Consider the following 17,409-nt stretch of genomic DNA (forward strand, 5'->3'; position numbering starts at 1 on the left):
GATCCATATGAAAGAACTTCTGGGTCTGTGGGTATCAAGTGTCTCCGGGTAGGACTGCTGATCTAGGATCAGGTCTCACGGTCCATGTAATCAAAATGAATTGTGTTCTAAAAAAGACACAACTGATCCTACTCTGATATGCTTGATGCATACGGCCCATGGAGACATCAATATTGGATTTGTCACAAGACAGAGAGATGTTAAATAAAACACTGAGAGATGAACTAGTACGACACCTTGTGGTGGGTTGTTCTTAGTACACTTCTCAGCCTGTTCCTAGCAACAGCTCACCCACCTTACAGGACCAGAAGGAAATTACACACAAACTTATATTATTATATATATTATTATTTTTTAAAGTGGGGGGAGAAAAAGAGAAAGAAAAACATATGCAAAGATTTGCCCTATTGACTTTGCAACATCATCATATGAGACTCTTGGGTTAAAACTAATTATTTATTCCATTCAAATATTTGTATATTACATGTTAAATAATACAAACACTGTGCTATGAATATTCTTTCCCAGAATTCCCAGAACCTCTAAAACTCGGAACATAATGCACACAAGAACAAAGAAACTTGGAATTGAGAGTTCTCTACACCGGGGAATGAGTTGAATGGGGCATTTTATACCCATTCTATACCCTTGTTGGTACAAACATTTCTTAGCAATTAACAGAATTTCATGAAAAAAAGGCATTTAAAAAAAGACGTAAAAAATAACAATAATCTTGGCCTACTTTTCATGGATAGTTCTTGGACACTGAGCCCACTGAGACAGGCAGGCACAACAGTAGAGTAAGAAAAATCGATCACATCTTGATTGGACATAAAAAGGACTTGAGCGTGTAAGGAAGGTACTCCTATGGCTTGTGCCCTATACATCGAGATACATCTTAGAAGCAGGTGTGTGTGTGTGTGTGTGTATGTGTGATGATCAGACAGGAAGCTTTTCCAGGAACTGTGATACCAAACTTTGATTCCCTCTAATCTAAGCAAACACACATGTACATAAATCCACAGTGTGACTTCCATGTTAACGAATCAGTAGCATGTTCAGTTTAAGGACACAGTCGATGATCTCATAATGGAACATGGATTAGTGCACAGTAACATGGGGAGGGGCTTGTACTGAACTGTAGCTCCACCCACTGGCAACCTTGGTTTAGATGGAAGGCAGGTTTTTTGGTGAGGTGTGAACTGAACGTATTGGAGCTTGCATCCTAGATGTCGACCGGCGGGATGTAAGGCAAGTTATTATGGCTAATGGCAGTGCGCGTGTGGTGTTCAAACCCCCGTTCATTGGTCAATTCAAGGCAGGGTAGTAGGGACAAACAATTATCGTGGGGGTTGGCTCGGTTGAGTCACTGGTCATTCTCATGCTGAATCCCAAACCAGTCCCTTCCCCTCTCCCCTCCATTTGTACTTTCACACTCACCTCCTTCATATGAACAAGTGTCCCAAAGCTGAGGGTGTGACAATGACCAAACCCTTCGATAGCCACTTCGACCAAGCCAGCAAAGCTGCCGGTTCCAAAGCGAAGAGCTATTCCAACATGTAAACACAATATATTTTGTACAATTTCATACAAGAGAATGGAGCATTTGTTGTGTCTGATTTTATATCTTGTAAAATGACCAAGGGGAATTTGTTCATTTGAATTTCATGCTCTTATTATTTAAATGTCATACATGAATTGCATAATTCAAGTCAAGAGTGTGTCTCGGTTTATTTAATCCTCTCGCCACTCTGGGAGTTTTGTCAGCAACACGTGACTACGTAGGGTCATGAATTGGTAGGGGTGAGGTATAGTTGGTAGAGGTGAGGTATAGTTGGTAGAGGTGAGGTATAGTTGGTAGAGGTGAGGTATAGTTGGTAGAGGTGAGGTATAGTTGGTAGAGGTGAGGTGTAGTTGGTAGAGGTGAGGTGTAGTTGGTAGAGGTGAGGTATAGTTGGTAGAGGTGAGGTATAGTTGGTAGAGGTGAGGTGTAGTTGGTAGAGGTGAGGTGTAGTTGGTAGAGGTGAGGTATAGTTGGTAGAGGTGAGGTATAGTTGGTAGAGGTGAGCTGTAGTTGGTAGAGATGAGGTATAGTTGGTAGAGGTGAGGTATAGTTGGTAGGGGTGAGGTGTAGTTGGTAGAGGTGAGGTATAGTTGGTAGAGGTGAGGTATAGTTGGTAGAGGTGAGGTATAGTTGGTAGAGGTGAGGTGTAGTTGGTAGAGGTGAGGTATAGTTGGTAGAGGTGAGGAGTAGTTGGTAGAGGTGAGGTGTAGTTGGTAGAGGTGAGGTGTAGTTGGTAGAGGTGAGGTATAGTTGGTAAAGGTGAGGTATAGTTGGTAGGGGTGAGGTATAGTTGGTAGAGGTGAGGTATAGTTGGTAGGGGTGAGGTATAGTTGGTAGAGGTGAGGTATAGTTGGTAGGGGTGAGGTATAGTTGGTAGAGGTGAGGTATAGTTGGTAGAGGTGAGGTATAGTTGGTAGAGGTGAGGTATAGTTGGTAGGGGTGAGGTATAGTTGGTAGGGGTGAGGTATAGTTGGTAGAGGTGAGGTATAGTTGGTAGAGGTGAGGTATAGTTGGTAGAGGTGAGGTATAGTTGGTAGAGGTGAGGTATAGTTGGTAGGGGTGAGGTATAGTTGGTAGAGGTGAGGTGAGGTATAGTTGGTAGAGGTGAGGTATAGTTGGTAGAGGTGAGGTATAGTTGGTAGAGGTGAGGTATAGTTGGTAGGGGTGAGGTATAGGCGAGAGGCTGGTTTGGGATTCAGTGGTACTTTACCTCTAAGACAATGCAGACAGAGAGTTAGTGTTTGGCGAACGCCTGGATCATTTCTACTTAGGAATAATAATTATCTCGTAGTCGCCTTCCTTGCTTTGAAAATACTAAATAATGCACTCTTAAATTACTTTAAAAAAATGTAATTAAAAATTCTCCATATAGAAATAAATATTTCTCTGCACTTAAGCCAATTAAACCTTAAACTCAAGACTAAATCAATACAGATAAATATGTTAAGCCACCATCTAATTCATGAGTCATCCCATTAAATACAAAACAAGTCTTAACTGATACCATCTGCCAACACAACGTAACTAATAACCCACATAGATACAGGCAAAGTCATGGGACGATGCGAAAATAAAATAATAATTTGGCAAATCAGTTTTATTGAAGGGGATTTGTGCTTGGGATGATAAAACACAATTCCTCTTTGACCAAGTGTGACCCTTCGCAAATCCCTCAAGAGTGAGAGATAGAGACATTGGGCAAAAGCACTTCCAGACATAGAGACTTCCTCTGCCTAAAACTGTCAACATCTTCCACTCCTTTCAAAACAGAGTGGCTTTTGGTCGGTCTCAAAATCCTGTCTTTTCAGCTCTCTCTTTCACTGTTTAAGATTCCTCCGTTCCACCACCATCCACACAAGTGCTACTGCAGACTCTTCAGGATGCGTCCATAGCGGAAGTCGTAGACGTGGCGACACATGAACACCAGGTCGGGGTCGATGTCCGTTGGCACGCAGCAGTGGGCAGGGACGGCGTATTCGACAGAAGGCGGCACCACTCTGGTGGCACTTTCAGGGAGATCCTCCCCCCGACGAGTCACCAAAGCACAATATCTGAAACACCAAGCCAAAGGACATGTCAAAAAGACTGCGCAAATAAGTGAACAAATGCAATGCAACAAATAAAATGTATTGGAATCCCACTCAACATCTTGTGTCTCCCACATACTATTCATTCTCACACCCCATCTCCCATCAGAGATGAACAGACCTTACCTACAGTACTGTGCTAACGTCAACACGTAGCACTTGTCTTCGATGCAGGCCACACTGTTTTCATCCTGATGCCGAGATGCAAAAAGTTCATTCTGGAAATGAAGTTGGGTGACAAGAGGAGAGAAAACTGAATATCATGAACCAAAACAAATCAAATGTTGTTTGTCTCATGCGCCGAATACAACTGGTGTAGCCCGAACAGTGAAATACTGAATACAACAGTGAAATTCTTACTTACAAGCACTTAAAAACCAACAATGCAGTTAAGAAAAAATAAGTGTTAAGTAAAAAATAGATAAAAGTAACAAATAATTAAAGAATAGCAGTAAAATAACAGTAGCGAGGCTATATACAGGGGATACTGGTACAGAGTCAATGTGCGGGGGCACCGGTTAGTCGAGGTAATTGAGGTAATATGTACATGTAGGTAGAGTTAAAGTGACTATGCATAGATAATCAACAGAGAGAAGCAGCAGCGTAAAGAGATAGTTCAGCATATTGAACATACTGTATTTACATATATCAAAATATGTCATTTCTGAACGATCCCTTAACTACGTGTCTGACATCATCATCATAAAGACCCATTTGGGAAGATCTATACAGACTTTTCTGATGTGCAAACTGACTAGCCAAACCCTCAACCAAATCCTTAACCAATTCTAAAATATCCGTTTGCACACAGAAAAGTCTGCATAGCCCTTTTCAACCAACTTCTTCAGCAGGAAATCAGGGTATTCAGCAGAGCACACTGTAGTAAAACATTTTACAACCCTAATGAAAATCATTTTTTTCATTGGACGAGTTCAGCTAGTGCCTCCCGGTTTCAAAACGTTTTCTCCCTACTGAACACGCCCCAACTCTCTCTCGCAGAGCATTGTGAATAAGGCTGCTGTTTAGTATTCGTAGCCTGGGTGAACAAAGTGTGTTTGTTCCTGGGGGATATTGACAATGGGAAGCCTGTGCAGCCTATTTCTCCAGGAAATACATAATTAAATGGAAACAGTGTGTTTGCCATCTCTTTTCCCAGGCTGCACAGGAGTCTGCACAAACATTGTAGATGGCATCCACAGTGTGAACTGGGCTTTCTGGAGAACTCACCTCATAGTGTGAACTGGGCTTTCAGGAGAACTCACCTCATAGTGTGAACTGGGCTTTCAGGAGAACTCACCTCATAGTGTGAACTGGGCTTTCAGGAGAACTCACCTCACAGTGTGAACTGGGCTTTCCGGAGAACTCACCTCACAGTTTGAACTGGGCTTTCTGGAGAACTCACCTCAGTGTGAACTGGGCTTTCCGGAGAATGCACCTCACAGTGTGAACTGGGCTTTCCGGAGAACTCACCTCACAGTGTGAACTGGGCTTTCCGGAGAACTCACCTCACAGTGTGAACTGGGCTTTCCGGAGAACTCACCTCACAGTGTGAACTGGGCTTTCCGGAGAACTCACCTCATAGTGTGAACTGGGCTTTCCGGAGAACTCACCTCACAGTGTGAACTGGGCTTTCAGGAGAACTCACCTCATAGTGTGAACTGGGCTTTCAGGAGAACTCACCTCATAGTGTGAACTGGACTTTCAGGAGAACTCACCTCATAGTGTGAACTGGGCTTTCAGGAGAACTCACCTCACAGTGTGAACTGGGCTTTCAGGAGAACTCACCTCACAGTGTGAACTGGGCTTTCAGGAGAACTCACCTCACAGTGTGAACTGGGCTTTCAGGAGAACTCACCTCACAGTGTGAACTGGGCTTTCCAGAGAACTCACCTCACAGTGTGAACTGGGCTTTCCGGGAGAACTCACCTTATAGTGTGAACTGGGCTTTCCGGAGAACTCACCTCACAGTGTGAACTGGGCTTTCAGGAGAACTCACCTCATAGTGTGAACTGGGCTTTCAGGAGAACTCACCTCATAGTGTGAACTGGGCTTTCAGGAGAACTCACCTCACAGTGTGAACTGGGCTTTCAGGAGAACTCACCTCACAGTGTGAACTGGGCTTTCTGGAAAACTCACCTCACAGTGTTAACTGTGCTTTCCGGAGAACTCACCTCACAGTGTATGTTGGGATTTCGTCCTCCCTGTGTGTGTTCTGGGCGGTAGAACCAAAACAGGCTCATCATCATCTCTCCTGAGGACACACAAACAGTGCCATTTTCAGAGTGAGAAGAGGATTACCAAAGTCGAATTGAACATTTGATGTAATGTGTAGGGAGCCCATTCATAATCATTTAAACTTTTTTTGTCACATTCTACAAAAGTTTGCGGCAGACAGAGCATTTGATTGCTGACTGGAATGCCAGATGGAGTAGTATGAAAAAGTACAAAACCTGGCCATCAGTTGCCTGGCACACTGTCTGTGCTCACTGTCTGTGCCAGGCAAGCTCACTTGAGTGCCGACCAAGTATTTAAAACAAAACCAACACTATTTGAAGTGTTTTTTTTTTAAACAAGCCTATAGTTTTGTATCATCCATTTGTATCAGTTTAGCTATGTGTGAAAGAGGCAGAACTTCACCTGATTCGGGGTCCTTCCACAGGGCTGAGATTTTGGCTACGTAGGGCAGAGACTTCTTCCTGGTACCGGAGCGCAGCAGGACTGTGTCTCGAACCCGAATGACCTCGCCGTCCCGCTGTACTCCTTCGAAACATTTGCGCAACACTGTCGTCTCTTCCCCCTGGAAACATAGTCAATATGTCATTGTTGATGGCACATACTATTAGCATTGTTGTTAGCACATGGTAACCACCTGGTTATTAACAGTATTGTTAGCACATGCTAATCACCCGGTTATTGGAACTGTTATTAGCACATGGTAACCACCTGGTTATTAACAGTATTGTTAGCACATGCTAATCACCCGGTTATTGGAACTGTTATTAGCACATGCTAATCACCCGGTTATTAACAGTATTGTTAGCACATGGTAACCACCTGGTTATTAACAGTATTGTTAGCACATGGTAACCACCTGGTTATTAACAGTATTGTTAGCACATGGTAATCACCTGGTTATTAACAGTATTGTTAGCACATGGTAACCACCCGGTTATTAACAGTATTGTTAGCACATGGTAACCACCCGGTTATTAACAGTATTGTTAGCACATGCTAACCACCTGGTCATTAACAGTATTGTTAGCACATGGTAACCACCTGGTTATTAACAGTATTGTTAGCACATGCTAATCACCCGGTTATTGGAACTGTTATTAGCACATGCTAATCACCCGGTTATTAGAATTGTTTTTAGCACAGAAGTAAGAGTGGATGGTAATAATATCATACAGACAGACTAAGTTTTCCTTTAGAGGAAATTCTAATATTCTGTAGCCTCAGCTAGCTATCTTACAAGGCACAACCAGTATCTCTTAACACAGAGCGACACATACCACAGTGAAAACCTCCTTCTCGAAGGCCACGCCCACGGGCAGCCAGCCATTGGTTGCCCGGCGACGGGTGATCCTCTGCTGCTTGGCAGCTCCGCTGGCGGCAGGCCCCAGCTGATGCTCGTCTCGAATATGGGAGTCACCACATACCCCAGACCGAGAGCTGCTGGGTGGCTTTGCACGCTGAGGACACTCCCGGGTCACTTGCAGCGTAATCCTCGGTTGGCTGGGGTTCGATAGAGGGTTCTGGAGGTGGGGCACTGATTGGCCGGCTGGGGGAGCGCTGGCGGTGGCAAGGCAGCCTTGTGTGGGGGAAAATGGGACAGAGGGGGGCTGTGGTCCTCCAAAGGCGGGGAGTAGTCTTCTGTGAGGAAAAGTGGAACAGTCAGACATTGGAGAAATCAGTCTCTTAAACTCACATCTTACTTCACATTCATCCTCTCCTTTCCTGCCATGGGGACACTCTGTTTCAGTGCCACTGACGCTGTGTGCAGTAGAGATAAGAACACGATCTGTATCCTCTGTCTTAATTGTAGCTTTGAGCCACAGGGCTGGCCACAGGGCTGGCCACGGGGATGGCCACGGGGATGGCCACAGGGCTGGCCACGGGGCTGGCCACGGGGCTGGCCACGGGGCTGGCCACGGGGATGGCCACAGGGATGGCCACGGGGCTGGCCACGGGGCTGGCCACATCAGAGTAGCAGAGATGGCCATTTGTTGTGGCCTGATGGTCCCCCAGACAGGCAGTGTGGAATCAGATAGCTGGCTAAGGATATTGAGAGTGATCAGAGGGAGGGAACATACATCTATCTGTACAAGCAAAAAGCTCTCTGAGACATTTACAAAGAGCGCACAAGTAAAAAGGGGTAATAAAATACTCTTGGATGTTACACATCCACTGAACAGCCAATATGCAGCACTGCCTTCAGGGCGAGAACCAACAGAGCTGCTACAAGTTGTGTACAAGCATCAGTACGGCTTTGAAATGAAAACGGATGGCTGTGACTTCCATTTTTATCTTGTATATACCTTGTCAGCATTTGTATCCGTTATGTGTTAATGTTGCTGTCTATATGTTCAAATCTTTCTGTTATCCGACTTGACACAACTGAACCTTCTGGAATAATGGAATAATTATGATACTGTAATAGTGATGCCGTGGAGAGATGTTTTTTAGTGAATAGTGTTTAGCCAGCTATTATGCAAATATTCTACTTATATATATATATATATATCTTTAAAAAAAAAAATATTATAGCATTTATGTTACTTGCCTCCCATCATCTCAGTCAGCACTCATTTACCACTACTGTTTGTTCCTGGAAATCTAGGATTCCATCAGCTGATGCATGATTGGCTCTGTACACAATGGTAGTGGAGACGCTGTAATGTAATGTAGGAGTGTGTGTGTGGAGTCTTTGAAAACCCCAAAGGAATCAACCCACCACACTAGTGTAGTGCAGGTTCACCTGAACATTAAGGCCAGCTAGGATGATACAACAAATGTCACATTATAAAAGACTCTCGCAATCGGATAGCTTGTGGTTAGTAGGAAATTAACATTTACATTTAAGTCATTTAGCAGACGCTCTTATCCAGAGCGACTTACAAGTCTCCATCACTTCTCTGGGGAAAAGGGTCAATTTCTGTGTCACATCAAAGCAGGCAGCTCAACAGAGGCAACAAGACATTGTCAAATACCAATTTACCTCAGCTAATAGCGCCTCTGAGCGGACTAGCCAACGACACGCCATATTGATCTGTAATCAGCATACTTAAATGAAGTCATGAGTGCTGCTGTGGTCCCCGACAAATACGATCTGACCACAGACCAGCTGAGAACAAATTCCCTCAGTAAGAGTGGCCCTGTTCTGGTCATCATCCACTACTCCGGAGGCAGTGACTCAAGTACTGTAAAGGGGCTATGGGACTCCTGGCTGAAATGACATGTGGAATAATTTCAGTCTGTCTTGTGTGTGTGTGTGTGTGTATATATGGTTTGTTAAGTTTTATAGCAGAGCTCGATACTGTACACACAAGACAGGCTGAAATGATTCCACATGTACCCGCAAAACACCAGTCAACGCCAGCAGTGAAGAGCCGACTCCGGGATGCTGGCCTTCTAGGCAGAGTTGCAAAGAAAAAGCCATATCTCAGACTGGCCAATAAAAATAAAAGATTAAGATGGGCAAAAGAACACAGACACTGGACAGAGGAACTCTGCCTAGAAGGCCAGCATCCCAGAGTTGCCTCTTCACTGTTGACGTTGAGACTGGTGCTTTGCGAGTACTATTTATGAAGCTGCCAGTTGAGGATTTGTGAGGCGTCTGCTTCTCAAACTAGACACTCTAATGTACTTGTCCTCTTGCTCAGTTGTACACTGGGGCCTCCCACTTTTCTTTCTATTCTGGTTAGAGCCAGATTGTGCTCTTCTGTGAAGGGAGAGTACACAGCGTTGTACGAGATCTTCAGTTCCTTGGCAATTTCTCGCATGGAACAGTCTTCATTTCTCAGAACAAGAATAGACTGACGAGTTTCAGAAGACAGTTAATTGGCCATTTTGAGCCTGTAATCGAACCCACAAATTCTGATGCTCCAGATACTCACGTAGTCTAAAGAAGGCCAGTTTTATTGCTTCTTTAATCAGAACAACAGTTTTCAGCTCTGCAAATATAATTGCAAAAGGGTTTTCTAATGATCAAGTAGCCTTTTAAAATTATAAACTTGGATTAGCTAACACAACGTGCCATTGGAACACAGGAGTGATGGTTGCTGATAATGGGCCTCTGTACGTCTATGTAGATATTCCATAAAATAAATCTGCCGTTTCCAGGTACAATAGTCATTTACAACATTAACAATGTCTACACTGTATTTCTGATCAATTTTATCTTGTTTTAATGGACAAAAAGTGTGCTTCTCTTTCAAAAACAAGGACATTTCTAAGTGACCACAAACTTTTGAACGGTAGTGTATATATGACCACTGGGAGTAAATGGGGTTTGGTTGATCAGAGAGCACAGCTTGGCATCTCCAGACAAATAGTCCACAGCTTCAATAGTAAATACAGTACATTCTATTTACACAATCTGTGGTGATTACTCATTGGACCTACTCACGCAACTAATGGCTAGAGTGGCGAGCAGGGATAAAGAAACAAAGTTCAGCTCAGGACTGTGGATTTAAACCCTACTGGGCTTTTAGATCCCACTGAATGAATCCCTAGAACTCATAATCCTAACCCTAGAACACCTAATCCTAACCCTAGAACACCTAATCCTAACCCCAGAACACCTAATCCTAACCCCAGAACACCTAATCCTAACCCTAGAACACCTAATCCTAACCCTAGAACACCTAATCCTAACCCTAGAACACCTAATCCTAACCCTAGAACACCTAATCCTAACCCCAGAACAACTAATCCTAACCCCAGAACAACTAATCCTAACCCCAGAACAACTAATCCTAACCCCAGAACAACTAATCCTAACCCTAGAACAACTAATCCTAACCCTAGAACAACTAATCCTAACCCTAGAACACCTAATCCTAGAACACAACTGAACAACTTTCTTGAAAACTTTAGATTCTTGCCTCACCTGTGACATTTCTGATTCTCTGTATTCTAAAAAAGGTAAAAACATGAGAATTTTCTCGGCAGATTGTAGCTGATTTGACTGATTGACTAAAAAAGGTCACTGAGCCATCTCAAATATGCAGTTAACACTCTGCAATCATCATGACCCATTCACATCATTATTACTACATATCTATAGGCATTTCTGCCTTCTCTTACCCAACTTGGTGTTATGGCTGCAGCTGGAGCAACCTGCATTATAGCAGCACCCCCTGCTGGCGAGGGTTGTTACTGCTCTGTAGGGGTAGCGACTGATTCCGCAGGCTTCTCCATAGCAGTAGACCGGGAGGGAGATTCCTGAGGGGTGGGAGCCGGTCGGGGACAGCAGCTTGGGACTCTGGACCCCACCAGGGCACAACGTGATGGAGGCCACAGAAGAGGGCGGGTAGGGCATGGGGCTGGAGCTCATGGAGGTCATGAGGGTAGAGGAGGTCTTGTGGTGTGCAAAGTGGACATAATAGCCTGAGAAACATGGGTAAGGGTGGGGGCCTATGGTCAGGGCATGTGGGTGGGCAAGGGAACGGGGAGAGAGGAGGCGGCCCTTGGAGAGCGAATGCTCCTCAAGTTTGTCGTCACCGAAGCTCTTTTGGCCAAGGAACAGGGCCAGTCGGTGGCAGTACTCCCCCAACCTTTCCTGGGAGCAGCAGCAGAAAGAAGGAGTCGCCTGGGTCTCGACTGGCTCCTCCACAGACTTCATTGGGTAGCCAAGGAAGGATCCACACTGGAAGTCAGATCTGATGGAGCCATTCCCCCCTGTAGTCCCCTCCCACTGTGGTTCTGGGTGGAAGTATTCCCTTTTACAGAGATTACAGCATTTCTGAACCAGCTGTGGCTGGATCTGGGATTGCCTGTGATGGATTTCATGATGATGCCGTTTCTTTAGCTTGATCCTCACTACCCCACTCAGCTGGTTGCAGTTGGCCTTGGCCCCCCGATGTTTGGCTTTGAAGGAGGTGCTGGTGATCTTGAGCAAAGCAGCAGCATTGAGGCTGGCCTGACGCCGAGGGGTGGGACCGTACAGACTCAGCAGACTCACATCCTCCATCTTCATAGTCTTTTGGTATGTTTTGGAACTTCCAATTCCACAAATGTCTGATTTTGCCACCTTAGGACCACTTGGGGTGTTATGGCCCAAAATGATTGTATCCTTTGCCAGATTCCCATTGGAATGTAGCTTATTTACGAGTCTGGACCCTTGCGGATGTTCTCTGTATAAGAGCAGACTATTCACAGCCTCCGCGTTGAGAGAGGCCAGCCTCCGTTTGCGAGGTTCCACGACAGGGAATGTGCATAACACTTTTGATTGATTGTTTGGTTCCGGCGCTAGCCTATAGGCTTTGCAGGTCTTTTGTCTAGACTTGCAGGGCTTGGTCCTTCCACGCACCAGGCTATGGCTCCCTTCTTCTTTGGTCTCTATTGGAGCTTCCAAGCAGCTCTCCTTGTCCTCATCACTGCTCGACTCCAGACGAGTGAGAAGGACTCGACAGTCGAGGCTGTCCCCCTCGCACAGATCCAGCTTCCTGCCCTCCTCCTCTTCCCACAGTTCATTGCTCTCCTTCACACTGCATCTCTTTACCTCCTTGGGCCTCCCTCTTTTTAGTTTTGGCCGGGCTCCCCCCACCATGGCCTCTGCATGTGGAAGACCTACCTGCTCCCAGGAGTCACTGGGGCGGTATCTGCATGGGTCATCACATCCCTTCATACAGACCCTGGGGAAGGAGACCAAGAAATCAATACATGGGGAGAGTTTTTTTGTGCAAAAACCGACATGACAGTGGATGAATGCCCAAAAAGAAAGTTTGGCTCAATACAGTTTTTATTACGCCCATAAAAAAACGCCCATAAAAAAAACACCTATATTTTATCTGCTGAAACACTGATGTGGTTGACCACATATTTTGCAACTAAAGAGTAAGCCTGTAGTAGAAACGGTTAGTACAGAGGGGATATGGGTTTCAAAAAGTGACAAGGTCAGAAAGATACCGCTGCTGACTGACATAGGATCATATCGATGTAGGAATTACCCAACACACACACACAATCATATTTCCAGGAAAGCAAAATCTTGCCCTTATCCTATTGTGCAGATCCAAGTGACTCATCAAACAAGCTTCAGATTATACTTTATCTACATCCTCACAGAATAAATTGCAATAAACGTTTAGCTCTCAGGAAATACAATCACACTCTAGTCATAATGTCTAAGAGTGGATTGTCATTCACAAATAGGAAAATCGCCACTTTCCACAGTGGCCATTCATATCAAAGACTCCCGGATAGAAGTCGTTTTTCCAATACAAAACCTAAAACCTGAAATGACCCATAGTCTTCTGAAGACTTATGATGACTTGCTTTCTCTTACGGCACTTAGTCTTCTATCATACTATGAACTGGAGGTCGGCCGATTAATCGGAAATCGGTATGTAAATATATATTTTTTTTACACCTTTATTTAACTAGGCAAGTCAGTTAAGAACACATTCTTATTTTCAATGACGGCCTAGGAACAGTGGGTTAACTGCCTTATTCAGGGCAGAACGACAGATTTTTACCTTGTCAGCTCCGGGATTCAATCTTGCAACCTTACAGTTAACTAGTCCAACGCTCTAACCACTTGCCTCTCATTGCACTCCACGAGGAGCCTGCCTGTTACTTTAGTGCATTTTGCCAGCAGCTCTTCCTTGTGCTTCAAGCATTGCGCTGTTTATGACTTCAAGCCTATCAACTCCCGAGATTAGGCTGGTGTAACCGATGGGAAATGGCTAGCTAGTTAGCGGGGTGCGCGCTAATAGCATTTCAATTGTCACTCGCTCTGAGACTTGGAGTGGTTGTTCCCCTTGCTTTGCATGAACATCCAATAGTCAAAAGGTATATGAAATACAAATGGTATAAAGAGAAATAGTCCTATAAATACTATATTAACTACAACCTAAAACTTCTTACCTTGGAATATTGAAGTCTCATGTTAAAAGGAACCATCATATGTTCTCATGTTCTGAACAAGGAACTTTAAACGTTAGCTTTTTTACATGGCACATATTGCACTTTTACTTTATTCTCCAACACTTTGTTTTTGCATTATTTAAACCAAATTGAACATGTTTCATTATCTATTTGAGGCTAAATAGATTTTTATTGATGTATTAAGTTAAAATAAGTGTTCAATCAGTATTGTTGAAATTGTCATTATTACAAATAAATAAAAAATAAAATACAAAAGTCGTCCGATTAATCGGTATCGGCGTTGAAAAATCATATCGGCGTTGAACATGTCATAAAATCAATCTGCAACCATTCAAATGTTGGAGTGACTACTACCCCCTGAAATCAATGCAGGAACACACCCATAACTGTAAACTAACTAGTCACCCCCCAATTAATTTGTTTGATATCATGAGGCAGTGGGAAATTCTTATGACATGAATGGAGGTTTTATTCACACATCCAAGACCTAAACATCCCTACCTTACAGGAATCCAGTCTGCCTTCCTATTGACGTAGTTCTGTTATTCCCACAGATCAGTTAGAACAGAAGAACAGGAGAGACCTGTCTCTATGCCTCATTTTTATTTTTTTATTTCATCTTTATCGGTCAAGAACACATTCTTACCAGGGAACAGTTGGTTAACTGCCTTGTTCAGGGGCAGAACGACAGATTTTTACCTTGTCAGCTCGGGGATTCGATCCAGCAACCTTTCGATTACCGGCCCAACGCTCTAGGCTACCTGCCGCCCCATATGCATGATTACTACCCAACACAAGTGGCTTACAGATCTGGGTTCTCTCAAGTACAAGCTTTGGAGTGCCAGATAAGTGGGGTTTGCACTTTTGGAATTATTCCATTGAGTTGTGCCAAGCAAGCTCAATCAAGTACAGTATTTGAAAGAAACTGAACTGAACACAGGTCTGATCCTTTTTATCTTCACAATATCCTTTCACTGGTTTCCTCCAATCTTTCAGAAACAAATAGCGACCTTTTCAAACCCACTACTGAGTCAAGATTACAATTAGATAAGACATAAGACTAGAAGAAGAAGAAAAACTTAAAAACAGATGCCTGTGGTTTTGGTAATATTGTTTTTTAAAGTTTATGATCATTTAATTTACAAATCAATACTAAGATGTGTTTAAGAGAATAATCCCCCACAAGTATTAAGAGCATAACCAAATCAAAATGTAATTGTTCTTCTGTTTCTTACGTATTTTCCTATTCTAAAGCAGACATACGTTTTAAATAACAACCACAATAACGGTAAGTCGACTTGATTCTAAAAAAACATTTTTAGCCTTGCACTTCCAAACATCCCACAATTTGGTTGGACATTATTTCCTGTGGACCATGAAATGTAATACACGAGAAAGACTAATTTAATTTACAGATAACGAGAGAACAGAAGGAGACACACATTGAGTTTCTGTCTATGGATATCAAATCAAGTTGCTTCATTGGGATACGACAGAAGGCTATGCAACGGATCAAGTGTAACTGACGCACATTGTTTTCTACAGACACGCTATATTGAGAAAGGGTCAAACTCTGAATAAGAAACATATTTCTATGCTAGGCCTATAGCATCTAAATTATATTTCCTCTTTCTTTTTTTATTATTTTACTTTCAATCACACCAAAAGTTGGTGAAATATTTGCAGTTTGGCCACAATGAGTGACCAACACATTGCAAGTAGATTGTGACAAATAGCCTACTGCTGGATATGGAATAGCCTAATAATCTAAAGGTATCATCGTGTAACCCACAAAACCTGCCCTAAACTCAAATAATACTGAGAGAGAGAGAGTCAAAATACCATGGATATGTTGAGGGAAGCGACCTTGCGCTACAGTGCAGTTCCCATAGGGCGTTATATCAATGGAATCCATATCATCACCTTCCGTATTATCACCGTCCGGGTTTATCAGATGTATTTATCACCATGATGAGCACGAGGCTATACAACCACTAGATCGGAAACACACATTATGATTAACTAATATGGGTGTTCATTACTACTAATCGAATATTTCATATTATAGGCGGTCATTATGGTCTGCCCAGAAACCCAAATTATGAGATTGATAATGCGTTGCCAGAATCTGTTCTGAATGATTGAGTTCGGCCATCGACATGGGATATTCTAACATGATGACAGGCTGTGGTATAATATCAGAAGTAGGGGTTCAGGTGGATGCAGGCCAGGGATGACTATGGTCACTGACTAAGCGTAATAAAGCGGTTATAAGCATGTTATTACATCGTCACTCACTCAATTAGCATTTACATTAAATATGACGTATATGCGCTATGCAATTTTACCTTCGGTCCCGATGGAAGATCGGTTTGAGTCCACTCTTAATTCAGATTACACCTTTTATAAATTATGACCAGAGTCGAGGTGTAATTCAGAAAAAAAACGAGCGCCCAATAGAGACGTGGTAAAACGGTGACCTACTTCCGAAGTAGCATGCTGGAGATAATATCCATGCGCTGCATTAAGAGACTGCTGTTGCGCTGGGACATCGAGTCAAATATCGTTAATAAGAGCTACGATTTTCTCAAAAGATTCCTATTATCGAAGTTTACCGAGGTCAAAATGAACTGCCAGTAATTGCAATATCGCTCTGTTCTACCTTCAACGATCAAGTTTTCTCCGACAATTAAAACTTGCTGCATGAATCAAACCTGTTTCACGACACTGCGGCGCCCTGACCTACGAGAAAATCAATATCAAGCGGAAACTTTGTTACAAAGTCTTCATTGAATCAACCCCAATCGGAAAATCTCCAAACTAAATGTAAACCAATGACAACGACGGTATTGCGAGTCTTTGAAATCTAGGTTGTCCAATCAAAGTCTATTTCCTCCATGGGATGGAACAAATTCAGTTCAGGCTATTCAATGTCCACCTATCAAAACAATAAAACGGTGAAATACATTTCAAATCAATATCCAGCAATGAAAGTATAGGGCCTAATTAAACCTATATGAAATCCATGCCTCTTTTGCTCCTATTGCTTTGAATAACATTTTGAACATCCACTAGGTTATTATAGCTTACTTCTCAACCATAGCCATTCTAAACATAAAGGCTCTCTGATGTTTGCCTGAGGACTCGGAAGTGAATTATTTCACTGCTCCATCTTCGCTGCATGCTTCAGTCTGAGACTGCCATCATTGAAGTCGTTTGTGGTGAAGTCAAAATGAAGGGGTGTTGTACAATACAAAGTAAATCAGCGATTGGATAATCTCTAACCAATCAGAGTATCAAAGACAATGATGACTTATTCTGGATCTAGCCCAACCCATCGGTTTCTGGGATCAATCAGAACGGTTAGAATGCGTTTGCATTCTAGAAATAGTCGGGGAGGTACTCAGTTTCTTTCCCACAATAAATCGGGATCTGACGTCCGTGGGCGTGGCCGAGCGTTTGCCCGGAGTTAGGTGTTTGGGTTGCCACGCAACTCTGATATATTTTCGCACTTCAAGTAAATTGTATAATGTTGAGCTAATAATTAGTCTGAGACAACTTTATGGTAATTTTAGTATAATGTTGGCATCATGTCAAAAATCACACTTATTGGGGTAAATCATAATTGGTCTCATCAATATTAAA

At 43.2% G+C, this 17,409-nt stretch overlaps 1 protein-coding gene across 1 annotated transcript; it reads right to left on the reverse strand.

The window, feature by feature from the left end:
- Window positions 1-442: 442 nt before the first annotated feature.
- On the reverse strand, window positions 443-16,555 carry bahd1 (bromo adjacent homology domain containing 1). The gene is given in 8 exon segments (XM_029688562.2): window positions 443-3,615; window positions 3,778-3,869; window positions 5,823-5,902; window positions 6,289-6,448; window positions 7,164-7,489; window positions 7,492-7,524; window positions 10,960-12,509; window positions 16,113-16,555. Coding segments are annotated over 7 exon segments (2,424 nt in total). The 5' UTR covers window positions 12,503-12,509; window positions 16,113-16,555; the 3' UTR covers window positions 443-3,425.
- Window positions 16,556-17,409: the final 854 nt, after the last annotated feature.

This window comes from Oncorhynchus nerka, linkage group LG18 (genome assembly GCF_034236695.1).
Source record: "Oncorhynchus nerka isolate Pitt River linkage group LG18, Oner_Uvic_2.0, whole genome shotgun sequence".
Classification (NCBI taxonomy): Eukaryota; Metazoa; Chordata; class Actinopteri; order Salmoniformes; family Salmonidae; genus Oncorhynchus; species Oncorhynchus nerka.